At 44.8% G+C, this 16,298-nt stretch overlaps 2 protein-coding genes across 2 annotated transcripts; one reads left to right on the top strand and one right to left on the bottom strand.

Moving 5' to 3' along the window:
* Positions 1 to 3,471: 3,471 nt before the first annotated feature.
* On the bottom strand, positions 3,472 to 4,980 carry LOC111851829 (leukotriene B4 receptor 1-like). Its single transcript, XM_023827090.2, has one exon. The coding sequence runs from the start codon at positions 4,948 to 4,950 to the stop codon at positions 4,036 to 4,038; it is 915 nt and encodes a 304-aa protein (XP_023682858.2). The 5' UTR covers positions 4,951 to 4,980; the 3' UTR covers positions 3,472 to 4,035.
* An 8,370-nt stretch (positions 4,981 to 13,350) lies between these two features.
* On the top strand, positions 13,351 to 14,999 carry LOC111851941 (leukotriene B4 receptor 1-like). The gene has a single exon (XM_023827326.2). The coding sequence runs from the start codon at positions 13,392 to 13,394 to the stop codon at positions 14,418 to 14,420; it is 1,029 nt and encodes a 342-aa protein (XP_023683094.1). The 5' UTR covers positions 13,351 to 13,391; the 3' UTR covers positions 14,421 to 14,999.
* The last annotated feature ends 1,299 nt before the right edge of the window (positions 15,000 to 16,298 follow it).

Consider the following 16,298-nt stretch of genomic DNA (forward strand, 5'->3'; position numbering starts at 1 on the left):
ACACCACAAAGACAGAGACCATGCAAAAGTGTAGACGCCCCCTCAGGTGTCCCAGGCCTGCAGCATGCTGATGTCTACAAAATGTACCCCTACCCTACAGGTATATACTTTATACTATATACTTTAACATGGATATACTGTACATTGTCTGCGCTTTTCTCCAGTGATCATGTCTTGCTGTAGCGATGCGGACATTAAAACACAATAGCTGGTCTAAACTGAATTGTTAATACAGAAGGTCAGGTCAGGTCAGGTTGGGAAGTGTGCACTGGTACAGTGCGCTGCCGCACCCACTGTACAGCGAAACATCTTGGGATCCCAGTTGGTGACCCCCCCAGGCCAACATGGGATCCAGTCCCACTCTTCGGAACTGGCCAATTATCTGCCGCCGCCAGGTGTTACGTGGGTGTCCCCTCGGTCTGGTCCAGCCACTTGGATCCTCATTCCCCAGCAATGAGGATCCTGCGAGCCGGATCACCCTCAGGGAAATTTAGAGACCATGTACTCGGGCGTTCGGGTGTTCTCGGCACCAGACGGAAGTCTACGAACGCAAAAGTGACTAATGTAAGTGACGAACATAAGAATAAATCAGAAAGTGATAAGACAAGCGCAGACGGAACATGAAAAATAAATCCGAAATCGCGGGGAATGCTTTTGGATGTTGAATAGCCAAAGATCAGTTTTAAAAACGTTTTAAAATAATTTTAAAAATCGATTCGTTCAGACTTACGGTTTTTTTCACTAAAAAAAACCGAGTTAAAAAGAACGATTCGTTCGCGAATCGGCCATCACTAATGTGTAACATCTTACATTGAGAAAATCTGTGTCCAGTTGAACATTAATCGCATACATGATTTTCACACAAACATATGATGTCTTTACCAAAAGACATTTATTTTAAAAAATTGAAGTTTACAAATAAAAACACAACAGGACATTTTTATTTACTAAACAACTGTACTCTCCCAAAGGAATATAAAAATACAAATACAGTACTTAAAAAATAAAAATAAAACAAAAAGCATACGTTTGCAATTCAGTACATGTAAATCACATTTTCCAAATCAAATTCACCGGTAGCGAACATCTTGACAAAGACATCTTGTTTCTGCAGTTTTACTTGGCTGCCCGCTGTAAGTTCACAAAGTCCTTGCATGATGTACGACGACGGCACCACAGCTCACACCACTCAGTTGTAAATAGGCAAACATTTGATGTATTTGGCGTTTGCTGCTGAACTGGATTGGGGGGGAGGGCAGTGTTTACCAAGAAAAGATTTTCCACATTATTACACCACTGCCACCTGGAACTTATGACACAACACAGATGGATTCAAGCTGTTTAAAGCAAATTCTGATCATTCCACCTAAATGTCACAGCTAGGGGTAGAATTATTCCGGATAAATTTATGGACGGTTTCCATGGAAATTTTACCATGGGAATTTTGTGAATATATGAGGCACCACCGACTGCTTGTCATTCTGGAGAACATAGTTTTGTACCTACTTTTGTTTTTATACATTTCACCACTTACAAGGCCGGGCTGTGGTGAGTTCATACACCATTAAATTGTAAAAGTGAACATGTAACAATGAATCAGCGACCCAGTAATACATCAAGGTGGCTAATGGATGAGCCAAAATAGATTAGCTAGTTAGCTAGCTAGCTTTACTCATTCAAGGCCTTGATACTGATTCCAGCAATAATCGTAGAAATTTTCCAAACATCAGATGCCTCTGAATGCAACTGTCTCTTTTTCTGCAACACACACACACACACACACACACAAATCCGCAACAGGCTCACAAATGTGCTGGAGGTGGAGAAACTGGTGGCAATCTGGGCACACCATTAAGACCCCCACCTATCCAACGCCGCAGCTGAAGTGAACAGTGACTCCAGTTCTTGTGTACTGCTGTCTTAGAAACTTTGAGCCTGGAGCAGCTTGTCTCACAGTTTAACCTTCTGCCAGCAGAACCAAGATAAATCCAGAATTTAACAATACAGATTTGTTTAAAAATATAGAGTGGTCTCTTAATTTATTTCCATGGCTATGTTTGTATTCATTAGTGTCTGCAAGGGAAATGTGTTTCTGTTCCATGAAGTGTTAAGCTAAGTTTAAATGCCTTCAAGATCTCTTGTATGTTTGACAACCGTACACACACTGGAAAATGATCATGGGAAGTTTCCTTCTCTGAAAAATTCCAGAATTTGAATTTCGAGTTGTGGCAGAAATAGAGATTCATCAAGTTTCTCAGTCTTCAGCTGTTCACTTTCAGTGTAACTGTGCCAGCTGTAGTCTCGGTTGGTTGTTCTTGGCTTACAGGAGTGGTCTTTTGTCTGAGTTTGAGTTACTGTATCCTTCCTGTCCGCTCAAACTTGTCCAGTCATTCTCCTCCAACCTCAGTCATCAACAAAACATATCCACCCACAGAACTGCCACTGACAGACTGTTTTTTACACCATTCTCTGTAAACTCTAGAGACAATGGTGCAGAAAAATCCCAGGAGATCAGCAGTTTCTGAATTAAAGTCAGGTCAGAGAAAAAAGTTAAAGTTAAAATAATTAAAAGTTCTGCTTTATCTAAAATTGTGGTACCCTTTAATAGTGCCTTGCAGCCATGAGGAATGAGGACCCACCATGCTGCTATTCAGACATAGGGCAACCAATACAAACAACACTAAAACTAATTAGGACTGAAACAGAAAAGCAGGGGAACACAGAGCTAACTAACAAACCGGGAAGGGGTTTACAGCGAGCGCCATCAACATGGAACACAGGCAAACACACCCTACCATGACTGACAGAGGAAGAGGGTAAGGGCAGGCACAAGTAACGAGGTTAGACAAGGACCAGGTGTGGGCCAATGACAATCTAACATGTAAATCTTGCGTGACAGGCACGCAGACCCTTAAAAGTGGCGTTACTCTCAATCGTTTCGGCCAAAGGGGCAGGTTCCCAGGCTCCCTGAACCCACCCGCACATGCCTGCTCTTTAATAGCCTGCATGAACCACAGTTTGACACCAGAGCAAAAGAACAATGTCAAAAGACTTCCTTCCTTCTCGAAGGACAAGATTCTGTTTCTCTGACGTTTCTTTTCTGTAAGATTGCCTGTTTTGTAATTTTCAGGATGTTGTACCATGTGCCTAAGCCTGATCTATTTATTAATATGATTACGACATTTCTTTTCACTTCATCCTGTAGCTCAGTAAAAAGAGCGTCCTGCTAAGCACTCTAATGGTTGTTAGTTCAAGTCCCAGGGATCGCTTGTAATTTGTAACTATTCCCTCTACTGTAAATTGCTTTTGATAAAAGCATTAGTGTATGTAATGCATTTAGAAAGTATTAGAAATGTCTTTAGCATAACACATTAAAATGATTAAAATGTAGATCAAGGCTTTGTTTTACAATGCTTTCTTTAATTAGGAAACATTAACGAGGTAACAATAAATAATACAGTACTATAATGGTATTTTTTCATTAAAAATGTTTATTATTTTATTATTGCAATAGAAGACATGCTACATTACCAGTGATATGAAGCAGATAGCAGATACTGATAATTATATGGTGTTTTAGGTGATGTTATCAGAGAGGATAGTAATCTTTTCACTTTATGTGTCACAGTTAATAAGAGAAGTCACCCCCTTCAAAAATGTTAAGGACCATAAAAATACATTTCACTTTCTACGTATTATTTACGCTCAAATAACACTGTTGTGGTTCTATGACAATGGCCTATCAGATGATTACAAAAAAAACAAAAATTTAAATCTCTTAAATCATTGTCATGATTGTTACAATTTCATTATTAATATGATTCCGATATTGTATAGACGGAACAAATAAAAACTAAATGCATAAACACTGAAATATTTGAAAAGAAAAAAATGAGCTGAATATTACAGCAATGGTGAGAATTTGCTTTAGCATTTTAATACTGTAATCCTTACCGGGAATATTGCTTAGGAAATGGATTTAAATAATAGAGTTCATAAAATGAACACTGCAAAGGAGCATGACGAACTGTATATTTAAGTAAACTCTGTTATCTTGGACTGCGTTGATTGCGTGGACTGCTCCGTCTTTTTGTTACGTTTCCGGAAAGCAAAGGCATAGAGAAAGGGATTCACACAGCTGTTGATGAACGTCAGTGCCTGAGTGACTGCCCAGCCGGTCTCGCAGATGTTGTTCAGGTACTCGGACTTCAGCAGGAGGCCACAGATGCCCATGATATTGACAACGTGAAGAGGACACCACAGGACGAAGAAGGTCACAACAATACTTGTCACCAGTTTGGTCAACCTGGGGCTGCTGAAGAAAGCAGTATCATTTACCTTATGATGAAGACATCCATAAGAAGTGACCAGGATGGTGAAAGGGACGATGAAGCCCCATAATGTCTCCATGGATATGGTGAACACCATCTCCCCCACTGAGCTGTATTTCCAACGGCAACGCATCTCCTCCCCAACCACATCTCCTAGCACAAGGGCTGGACAAGCCAGGACCCCTGACAGCCCCCACAGAGAAGCCAGTAATATCCTCTCCCCAGCCCCACGAAGCTTCATCCACTGCCTGGTGTAGAGGACTGCCAGGTACCTCTGTACGCTCATCAGGGTGACCGTCAGCACGCTGCAATACAGGCTGCCGATGATCAAGTAAGAGAAGAATCTGCAGGCCTTGACACCTAGCACCCAGCCAAACAGCCAACTGTGGATCCACACAGGCAGCGTGACGAGGGACAGGAGATCAGCCATGGCCAAGTTCAGCACCAGTTTCAGGGTGAAGTTCTTGTCGCCTCTCCTGAACTTGCGAGCTATCACCATGACAACTCCCATGTTACCGCAGATGCCCACCAAACAACAGAGGCCCACAATCGTGCATGGGCCGATGTTGCCCTTGTTGAAGATGGTGTGGTTGGAGCTTGAGGAGTTAAGCGACAGCATGGTGTGTAAGCAGCCTCACAATATAGCGCTGCTCCCTTAGAATGAGCCTTATTTATCACAAGGTGTTGTGAAATACACTTTCTTCCGTTTATGAACTTCCCCTTTTATCAAGCTGAGACATCACACCACTGGGGGGGAGGGGGTGTCCTCCATAGTACCAAGAAATTAATTTTGTTTCCAGACAAATAGTAGAGAAAATTTTGAATCAGACGGTTGCCCGGGGTTTAATGCCCCTGGTAGGGTCACCCAAGGCAAACAGGTCCTGGGTGAGGAACCAGACGAAGTGCGGCTCAAAAGACCCCTTATGAAGAAAAACATTATGGAAACACGTTTTCCCTTGCCCGGACGCGGGTCACCAGGGGCCCCCCCTGGAGCCAGGCCTGGGGGTGGGGCTCGATGGTGAGTGCCTGGTGGCCAGGCCTATACCCATGGGGCCTGGTCGGGCAAAGCCCGAACAAGGCATGTGGGTCCCCCCTCCAATGGGCTCACCACCCATAGGAGGGGCCATAGGGGTCGGGTGCGTTGTGAGCTGGGCAGTGGCCAAAGGCGGGGACCTTGGCGGTCCGATCTTCGGCTGCAGAAGCCAGCTCTTGGGACATGGAATGTCACATCTCTGATGGGGAAGGAGCCTGAGATGGTGCGCAAGGTTGTGAAGTTCAGCCTGTGGGGAGAGGCGCCGAGCGGGGGTGGGCGTACTTATTGCCCCCTGGCTGGGCACCTGTACATTGTACCCACCCTTTTTAGAGTCCCTGGAAGGGGTGTTGGAGAGTACTCATTCTGGGGACTCTCTTGTTCTGCTGGGGGACTTCAATGCTCATGTGGGCAATGACAGTGATACCTGGAGTGGCGTGATTGGGAGGAACGGCCCCCCCGATCTGAACCCGAGTGGTGTTCTGTTGTTGGACTTCTGTGCTCATCACGGATTGTCCATAATGAACACCATGTTCAGACATAAGGGGGTTCATATGTGCACTTGGCACCAGGACACCCTAGGCCGCAGTTTGATGATCGACTTTGTAGTTGTGTCTTCGGACTTGCGGCCGCATGTCTTGGACACTCGGGTGAAGAGAGGGGCGGAGCTGTCAACTCCTACCTCCGGCAGAACTTCTCCCATGTCCCGGGGGAGGCGGGGGACATTGAGTCCGAATGGGCCATGTTCCGCGCCTCCATTGTGGAGGCGGCTGACCGGAGCTGGTGCCTGTCGCGGCGGCAATCCGCGAACCCGCTGGTGGACACCAGTGGTGAGGGATGCCGTCAAGCTGAAGAAGGAGTCCTATTGGGTCTTTTTAGCCTGTGGGACTCCAGAGGCAGCCGACAGGTACCAGCAGGCCAAGCGGGATGCAGCTTCGGCGGTCGCTGAGGCAAAAACTCGGGTTTGAGAGGAGTTTGGTGAGGCCATGGAAAACGACTTCCGGACGGGAAGTCGTCCACCATCTGGTCCACCATCCGGCGGCTCCGGGTGGGAAAGCAGTGCAACATCAACACTGTTTATGGTGGGGATGGGGTGCTGCTGACCTGAACCCGGGACGTTTTGGGTTGGTGGAGGGAATACTTCGAAGACCTCCTCAATCCCACCGACACGCCTTCCAATGTGGAAGCAGAGTCTGGGGACTTGGGTGTGGACTCCCCTACCTCGGGGACGGAGGTCACTGAGGTGGTAAAAAAGCTCCTCGGTGGCCGAGCCCCGGGGGTGGATGAGATCCGCCCGGACGGAGTTCCTTAAGGCTCTGGATGCTGTGAGGCGGTCCTGGTTGACACGCATCTGCAGCATCAAGTGGACATCGGGGACAGTGCCTCTGGACTGGCAGACCAGGGTGGTGGTCCCCCTCTTTAAGAAGGGGGACCAGAGGGTGTACTCCAACTATAGGGGGATCACACTCCTCAGCCTCCCTGGTAAGGTCTATTCGGGGGTTCTGGAGAGGAGGGTCTGCCGGATTGTTGAACCTCGGATTCAGGAGGAGCAGTGTGGTTTTTGCCCTGGCCGTGGAACAGTGGACCAGCTCTATACTCTCGGCAGGGTTCTGGAGGGTTCATGGGAGTTTGCCCAACCAGTCTACATGTGTTTTGTGGACTTGGAGAAGGCATTCAACCGTGTCCCTCGGGGAGTCCTGTGGGGGGTGCTCCGGGAGTATGGGGTGCCGGGCTTCCTTTTAAGGGCTGTTCAGTCCCTGTATGACTGGTGCCAGAGTCTGGTCCGCATGGGCGGCAATAAGTCGGACTTGTTTCCGGTGAGGGTTGGACTCCATCAGGGCTGCCCTTTGTCACTGATTCTGTTCATAGTTTTTATGGACAGAATTTCTAGGCACAGCCAGGGCGTTGAGGGTGTCCGGTTTGGTGACCTCAGGATTAGCTCTCTGCTTTTTGCAGATGATATGGTCCTGTTGGCCTCATCGGACCTTCGGCTCTCGCTGGGACAGTTCGCAGCCGAGTGGGCTGGGATGAGAATCAGCACCTCCAAATCCGAGACCATGGTCTTCAGCCGGAAAAGGGTAGAATGCTCTCTCTGGGTCGGGGATGGGGTCCTTCCCCAAGTGGAGGAGTTTAAGTATCTCGGTGTCTTGTTCACGAGTGGGGGGACGATGGAGCGGGAGATCGACAGGCGGATCTAATCTAATCTATACTAATACGGTGTTTGACCCCCTTTCGCCTTCAGAACTGCCTTAATTCTACGTGGCATTGATTCAACAAGGTGCTGAAAGCATTCTTTAGAAATGTTGGCCCATATTGATAGTATAGCATCTTGCAGTTCATGGAGATTTGTGGGATGCACATCCAGGGCACGAAGCTCCCGTTCCACCACATCCCAAAGATGCTCTATTGGGTTGAGATCTGGTGACTGTGGGGGCCATTTTAGTACAGTGAACTCATTGTCATGTTCAAGAAACCAATTTGAAATGATTCGAGCTTTGTGACATGGTGCATTATCCTGCTGGAAGTAGCCATCAGAGGATGGGTACATGGTGGTCATAAAGGGATGGACATGGTCAGAAACAATGCTCAGGTAGGCCATGGCATTTAAACGATGCCCAATTGGCACTAAGGGGCCTAAAGTGTGCCAAGAAAACATCCCCCACACCATTACACCACCACCAGCAGCCTGCACAGTGGTAACAAGGCATGATGGATCCATGTTCTCATTCTGTTTACGCCAAATTCTGACTCTACCATTTGAATGTCTCAACAGAAATCGAGACTCATCAGACCAGGCAACATTTTTCCAGTCTTCAACTGTCCAATTTTAAGAACATAAGAACATAAGAACATAAGAACTATACAAACGAGAGGAGGCCATTCGGCCCATCGAGCTCGCTTGGGGAGAACTTAACTAATAGCTCAGAGTTGTTAAAATCTTATCTAGCCCTGATTTAAAGGAACCCAAGGATTCAGCTTGCACTACGTTATCAGGAAGACTATTCCATACTCTGACTACACGCTGTGTAAAGAAGTGCTTCCTTAAATCCAGTTTGAAATGTTCTCCCGCTAATTTCCACCTATGGCCACGAGTTCTTGTATTTGAACTAATGCTGAAGTAACTATTCGGTTGAACAGCATCCAAACCTGTTAGAATCTTATAGACCTGGATCATGTCCCCCCTCAGTCTCCTTTGCTTGAGGCTGAACAGATTTAGCTCAAATAACCTTTCCTCGTATGACATTTTGGTGAGCTCGTGCAAATTGTAGCCTCTTTTTCCTATTTGTAGTGGAGATGAGTGGTACCCGGTGGGGTCTTCTGCTGTTGTAGCCCATCTGCCTCAAGGTTGTGCGTGTTGTGGCTTCACAAATGCTTTGCTGCATACCTCGGTTGTAACGAGTGGTTATTTCAGTCAAAGTTGCTCTTCTATCAGCTTGAATCAGTCGGCCCATTCTCCTCTGACCTCTAGCATCAACAAGGCATTTTCGCCCACAGGACTGCCGCATACTGGATGTTTTTCCCTTTGCACACCATTCTTTGTAAACCCTAGAAATGGTTGTGCGTGAAAATCCCAGTAACTGAGCAGATTGTGAAATACTCAGACCGGCCCGTCTGGCACCAACAACCATGCCACGCTCAAAATTGCTTACATCACCTTTCTTTCCCATTCTGACATTCAGTTTGGAGTTCAGGAGATTGTCTTGACCAGGACCACACCCCTAAATGCATTGAAGCAACTGCCATGTGATTGGTTGATTAGATAATTGCATTAATGAGGAATTGAACAGGTGTTCCTAATAATCCTTTAGGTGAGTGTATAACCAATGTAGAAATGCTCCCTGAAATGAGAGTTTGCAGGTTGGGGTGTCTGCACTGGTATATTTGCACTCACCCTACAACACTGAGAACCAGCGTGCAAAAGCACTTTATGTGGACATCCTTGTGAAATGTTCTGCTGCACAGCACAACTTTCGCCTTAAGCTGTCTGTAAAAAAAAATGTGGTGAGACATGACCAGAGGGGTAGTGCAGAGCCAGCAACATTATGTTGTTCCTGGTGTCGGTGCAAGAGAAAAATTGAACAGACGGTATATTTTTCTTAACTAGCTTTTAGATAAACTGCTTTTGGAACATATTTTTCATATATTACTGCAAGAACGCCTGGATGACAGACAGCTGACACTGACGAGATAAAGAGGCTCAGAAACGAATTGAGGTTTGAGCTGAGTGCTGCACTCATGTTTAGGAGCACAATGCTTGTTAGAAGTAATGCAGACTGGAGGACAGAGGTGTGAGAATCGAGCACATGTAGCAGGCATTGCAGGAACACCACAAAGACACAGGTCATGCAAAAGTGTAGACGCCCCCTCAGGTGTCCCAGGCCTGCAGCATGCTGATGTCTGAAAGATGCAATCTGCAAAAGGCATGTGTGTGTTACAAAGGCACCCCCTACCCTAACCAGTTTGATCTGGTTCAGAGGAGGGGGCGCAAACTGTGAATGTACCCCTTTAAAGGTTATGTTGACCAGAAAATCTTTGGAATATACCACGGGGGTGGCAGCAAGATGGTTGTTCCCTGAGCTCATTAATAAAGCGAAGTCACATACAAAGGCATCCGTCTGTATTGTCATAAATTTCTACCACATCGGATATGAGCACGATAAACTAGGTGCAGTGTGTATTAATATAATATTAAAATTAATATTCGAAAAATGTATTTGTGGATCTTTTACATTTATCTATAGAAGTACAATTGTATTTCTATATGAGAACTCCCACATACGGCTCTCCCATGCCAACCTGCCTAAATCTTTAGAATGTTCTACATCCACCACTGTGTAAGAATCTGAAAGCGTGAGTGTCAAGCCAGATGCTTCAGAGTTGGCAACCCTGATGTTAATGGGAACTTTCAGCAACAGTAACCAACTATGTGCAATTACACAATTTCAAAAATCAGCTGAAAATTTACTCTACTTGGTCAAATTATAGTCAGTGCGCTCTGAAAGCTTTAGAATATCAAAGATAATAACTACATAGAACAAGGGCAGCCTCCTTAGCAAGTCATTGGTCTCTGCTACCTTATTAGACACCAACAGTGCCCAAAAACTTAAAGAATGTCGTTCTCAGTAGACATGATCATGACGCGTCAATGTCAACTTTGGAATGAGGCGCGTGCGTAGCGCTATAATAATAATAATAATAATAATAATAATAATACAACTAATAATAATAATGATAATTACTATTATTGTGTAATAATAATAATAATACTACAATAATAATAATACAACTAATAATAATAATTACTATTATTATTATTATAGGACGCAGGAGATGAACTACTAGCGGGCAGGGGAAGAAAGGAGAAGAAGCCCACACACTCGGGGAATGTATGGAACGATCGATTCGCCGTACACGCATCCTCCCGGTTATTGGGTTATTGTTACGTGGGCTAATTGTTAGGGTTGGGCCGACACTGAATATCGGTATCGAGACTGGTATCAGTGACACCAACCCTGAAAATCACGCAAAGCAGGTTTGTACTATTTTTATTTTATTTTAGGAGGTCCTTTTCTACCTGCGAGTGAAGCGGGGTCGTACCACGTGAGGTTCTGTCTTTTACTACTTGCTAATCACTCATTTTAAAGGGTGTGCACGGTGCTCCCGATTGCCAGTTCGCCCATGCGCCACACTCTTCTATTTCATCAAAAAACATTTTAAGTGTGATGCTTGAGGGAATCGATGCACGATTCAATAATACTGGAGCTATGGTTTGAGTCTCACCACGATGTGGGCAGCAGTGTTAATTGTCGTGGCATTAATCTAAGTATAACTGAGAGTCTTGCAGAAACGTTGTTATATGGTGTTTTGCTCCTGTCAGAATTATTCCTGATAATGACAGGCTGCCTGATCCGACATATCTGAATGTAGAAGATGTTTGCGTTCAATCTGTCCGCATGTGTTTTTAGTGCTGATGGGTGCGGCGGGGACGCCCCCTCTCCTTGCCCACCCGGCAAGACAGTTTTGAAATACGCTGCTGTGTCCGCGTGGAGGCTGTTTGACCAATCACAGGCAGCTAGAGGGCGGGGCTGATGACGCGGCTCCTAAGGCCATGATGCTGGACATCGGTGTTCATCTATACAGTTTATTCCGTTTATTAACAACATAAATAGTAATTATGTCTTTATTTTAAATCTGTTCATTTGATATGGTAAATTTTATGTTCACAAATGCAAATGGACCCCAAAGAAGCCCAATATATGCCAGTTTAAATTGGAGTAGAAATTTTATTTTAATACTTTGGATGGACTAAAAAAAGGGTGGAGTGGTCCCACCTGGTATATTTTTCCTATCGCGTTCGACCAGATGGCCACCAACGAAACAAAACATTATCCATTAATCATCTCGCGATCGAGCAGTCGACCCGACTAGATGAATAGATGTGGTTGTGTTTATTGGACACGGATTATCTATAAATCTGACAGTCTGGGATAATTTAACTGGTGCATCTGCTTTACGGTAGCTTGCGGTTACCTCTGTGTAGTGTGTACTAGGACTCTGTTTCCGTGATCAGAAGGTTCATACCCAGAGGTCTCCCACATGGAAAGTACCTATATGAGGATATATGCGCATATATTAAACCTATATGCAGTATATATGCATATATATGATGATATATATGCTGCATATATGCGTATATATGCCACATATAGGCAAAATTGAGGTGCATATATGTGCATATACAGGCCATATAGGTCTCCTGTATTGCTTCTTTATATCCACATATAAGCCCTATATGTACATACAAGATATGTCTCCTATATAGCTCATGGCAGGATCTGGTCATTTTAGCTCATATCTCACTTTGGCAACTGTCATACATGATGCCTATAGCTCATATTTTCTATTATCAAGGCAATAACTAAGAACTAACTAAAAAAAAAAAATGCAAAAAACTTATGTTTTTTTGTCCCATAATCGGAAGGTTGAGGGTTTGAATTCTGGCTCCTGCAGGTGCACGCTGTCGTTGTGTGACAAGACACTTTCTAAATGTAAATAAAAAATTTAAATTTCTACATTTTGGGCTTTTATTTATGTTGTCTAGCAGCTATGGATTTTAATAATTTTAGTAATAATAATAATTTAATAATAGGTGAACATATATGTGCATATATGTACATATAATATAGGAAACGGCCAATTTTATATACAGTATGTCACATATATTAAAAACCTATATCAAAACCTATATTAAAACATATATGTTTATATAGTTTATTTCCGTGTGGGCTGTAGGGGCGATTTCGACATCCGGCCAAGATCCTATAGTTGCTCTCTCGGAACTGCTTTCTCAGTTGTTTGACACTTCGGATCAGGGTGTCTAAATATGCAAGGTGCTGCTCCATTCTAAGTTCTATTTTAGTTCAGCCCTCTTATGTCGTTTTGTTAAGTGAAAGTCTGCAGTATGGTAGTAAAATGGACTCAGTTGAAAATGCCGCCTCTCACAGTGTAAACGGGGTCGTCTTGGTCGTCTTCTGGATATTTATAATCCCCACCAGACCCATGGTAACAGGTATTTCGCTTTATACAGTCTTGCCAGCTGTGATTGGATTGATTAGGATGGTCAGCTTTGTGGAGTGAGGAGAACAGTTGCACGCAGAATCTATTGAGCCAGGCTTCTGTATGTGTGCTGCGTTTTTCATAACATGTCGGGGTGATCTTTTGCATCAGCTGAAATAAAAGAGAATGCCACCCTAAGGCACCTGAAAACTACTAAAAATAAGAAAAAAAAAATGCAGCACACATAAAGAAGCCAGGCTCGGAAGATTCTGCGTACAACTGTTCCCCTCAGATCCGTGTTACACAGATTGGCCAGCAGATGGCGCCAAGGCTTTAGTGAAGGGGGGCGGGGGGCGGGAAATAAGAAGGCCACACGCCCTCTAGTTCAGCTTGTATTTCTGTTTGGCTGGCAGAGAAAAAGAAGCACAGCATTCAGATGCTGTAGCTCCATTGAGTCGGCGTCATTCTCAAGCATGCAGCAGCATAATGCTTCAAACTCAACCCATTGGACACCTACAGTTAACGTGGCTCCCTGTATTCTCCTAGCACTCTGCTCACTGGTGGGGATTCCTGGCAACTTGCTGGTCATCGTGGCAATCCTGCGGAACATCAGGCAAGCCACGATGACTGTCAGACTAATGCTGAACCTGGCTTTCACAGACCTGCTCTCCCTGTTACTGGTGGTGCCTTGGATTCCGGCATTGCTGGGCGACTGGCCTTACAACGAAGCCTTCTGCAAGCTCTTCTCCTATGCGCTGTACTGCTGCGTGTACATGAGCGTGCTGACAGTCACAGCCATGAGCATGCAGAGATACATACAGGTGGCATACCCCTTGAGGCTGCGTACCTGGAAGAAGAAAAGCACTTTGTTGCTGGGTGGCCTCTGGCTGCTGGCTCTCCTGCTCAGCTCCCCGACCATGTTTCTGAGGAAGCTGGTCCTTGACAACGGACGGCTGAGGTGCCAGCCATGGTACAATTCGAACACGGAGCTGGTAGCACTGCTCATGCTGGAGACGGTCGTGGGATTTGTAGTCCCCAGCGTGCTCATCGGCATCTCCTATGCCAACGTCATCCACAGAGTGAAAAAGATGCCCTTCACCACGAGCCGAAGACTAAGACTAAACCGGCTGGTCATCTGGGTGGTGGCAGCGTTCCTCGCTCTCTGGTTCCCCTCCCATGTGGCCAACATCCTGCACGTCTGTGCTACCCTGGCGCCGTCGGGGAGCACCGCACTGAGGAGCAGTGGGGAACACCTCCGCAACCTGGCAGGGGCGCTCACCTTCTTCAACAGCTGCCTCAATCCCTTCCTGTACGCCCTTGCCTCGCGTAACCTGAGAGGCAGCAGCAGCCTCCTGAAGAAGATGGAGAGGGTCTGGGACTCGAGGCAGCCTGACACGCCCCCCACAGACTCCCGAAAGCCCTCCCTGTGCACCCAGTCTAACCTGCTCGTCGTCCCCAAAGACACCCCAGGTATGAGGAGAGCTCATACACCTGAAGAGTGAGGAGAACATTATGGGAGATGTATATAAAAATACATACAAAAATAGTATGTATTTTATGTATATGTTTATATGTATACATGTTTTATATTGCTTTGATAAATAATACTTGTAGCTATTATGACTTATTTTATTCCATATGATGTAGTCCAAAAATGTATTTATTATAAAAATAACAGTTATATTAAAAAAACTGTTCACAAATAATTCAGTTACTCTGTACTGCATTCAGAGATACCCACCAATAACCCATCTATCCATCGTCCAACCAGTTATCCTGCTCTGAGTGTCTGGGGAGGCAAAGCTTTTCACTAATAATCGTTACTATGTTTAATGCTCATAGTAACTTCTGAATGACTTCTTTTCTAATTGCCAGGGTATACATTATTTTAAATCAGTTTGATGTCAAAATTATATAATATGCATTAAAATGTAAAAAAATAATGTTTTAATTGTTTAAATGTAAGAATGATACAATCATTCTGACTCTTAAAATATAATGCACTCCTGTGATATAATCATCAAATGCTGAATCATTTAAATCTTCTTTGTGAAGACAATATTGTGTTCATACTATTTCAAATGCATACAAAAAAAACTGAAACCATGTTTATTTCCTTTCAAATTAAAAATTTAAACCCCCTTATACAGTGATTCCCCGCCTATCGCGGAAGATGCGTTCCAGAACCATCAGCGATAAATTAAACATTTTTTTAATATAGTTTAAGCCTTAAAATACCCCTCCCACACGCTTTAAACACATGTAAACTTATTAAAACAACACATATGATATGTGGATGTTGGACTAAAGATATAAGTAACATAAAAATACTAATAATAATATGTAATGTGTGTGTATATATATATATGCACATCTCTCTCTCTCTCTGTATACGTATGTAGAATTAAGAACATTTTAATAATGGCGAGCGACGTCCGCGTAACGCTTTCTGACTTTCGAGAACTGTGGTGCGTTGGGGAATAATCCGCAAAATAGTGTAACTGTATTGTTAAATTACAATCTATAGACTGAATACCATCTTGCATCTTTTTGAAGTATTAACTCTCTTGGCCTGCTGATTTCATATCGCCCCGATTATCAATGAATAGCTCAGTGCCACGCAACTGACGGAGCCCTGCGGACCCTGATTGGACGGTTCACGTCACTGGGGATGAAGATGCCCAGCCAGGCAGCTCGCTGTCTACCCAATCAGGCGAGGCTGGATCAGGGCCAGTTTGGGTTTCTCAGGCAGCTCGCTGTCTGCCCAATCAGGCGAGGCTGGATCAGGGCCAGTTTGGGTTTCTCAGGCTGTGCGCTTGTCTTTTTGCACCTTATCAGTGCATCCGTTCCACCCATGTGGTTCACCTCACATACAGGAGGAAGTTAAAACTGAGGTAGGTAGTTAATGCGAACGAACGAATGGATGCCTGTCTGGGTAAAACATGTGTTGTAATTATTTGCATAATTAGCATTTTCATTGTTTATTTGCAGTGGGGAATTGCAATCTATGGTTTCAGTGACCTTTCTGTGAGAAAGTAGGTCAGATGACTATGGCTGGCAATGCCCAGCAATGCATCTTTCATTTCAGCTCGATACCCACAACACGCCCTCGCCTCCCACTATTAAGCTGGTAACCACAAGCAGATGTTAGCAACACCATGAGAACAGTTTTTGTTGTTTGTTTGCGCTGGCTGCACTTTAGAGCACTGGGCTTCAAACCCAGCACCTTCAGTGACTCTCTGGATGCTTGCACTCATAACCAAACGGCTGTGTGCCCCCCCCCCCTGGCCGCATTCCCAGCATGACGAGGCTGTCCCAGTCACCCCAACAGCTTAAATGCCACAGCGAACCTCGTTCAGTAAGATTCAGGCCCACGTCTC

This window comes from Paramormyrops kingsleyae, chromosome 13 (assembly GCF_048594095.1).
Source record: "Paramormyrops kingsleyae isolate MSU_618 chromosome 13, PKINGS_0.4, whole genome shotgun sequence".
NCBI classification, from domain to species: Eukaryota; Metazoa; Chordata; class Actinopteri; order Osteoglossiformes; family Mormyridae; genus Paramormyrops; species Paramormyrops kingsleyae.

Bases quoted from the DNA above. Each gene is read 5' to 3' on its own strand.
- LOC111851829 (XM_023827090.2), bottom strand. From the start codon at position 4,950: ATGCTGTCGCTTAACTCCTCAAGCTCCAACCACACCATCTTCAACAAG.
- LOC111851941 (XM_023827326.2), top strand. From the start codon at position 13,392: ATGCAGCAGCATAATGCTTCAAACTCAACCCATTGGACACCTACAGTT.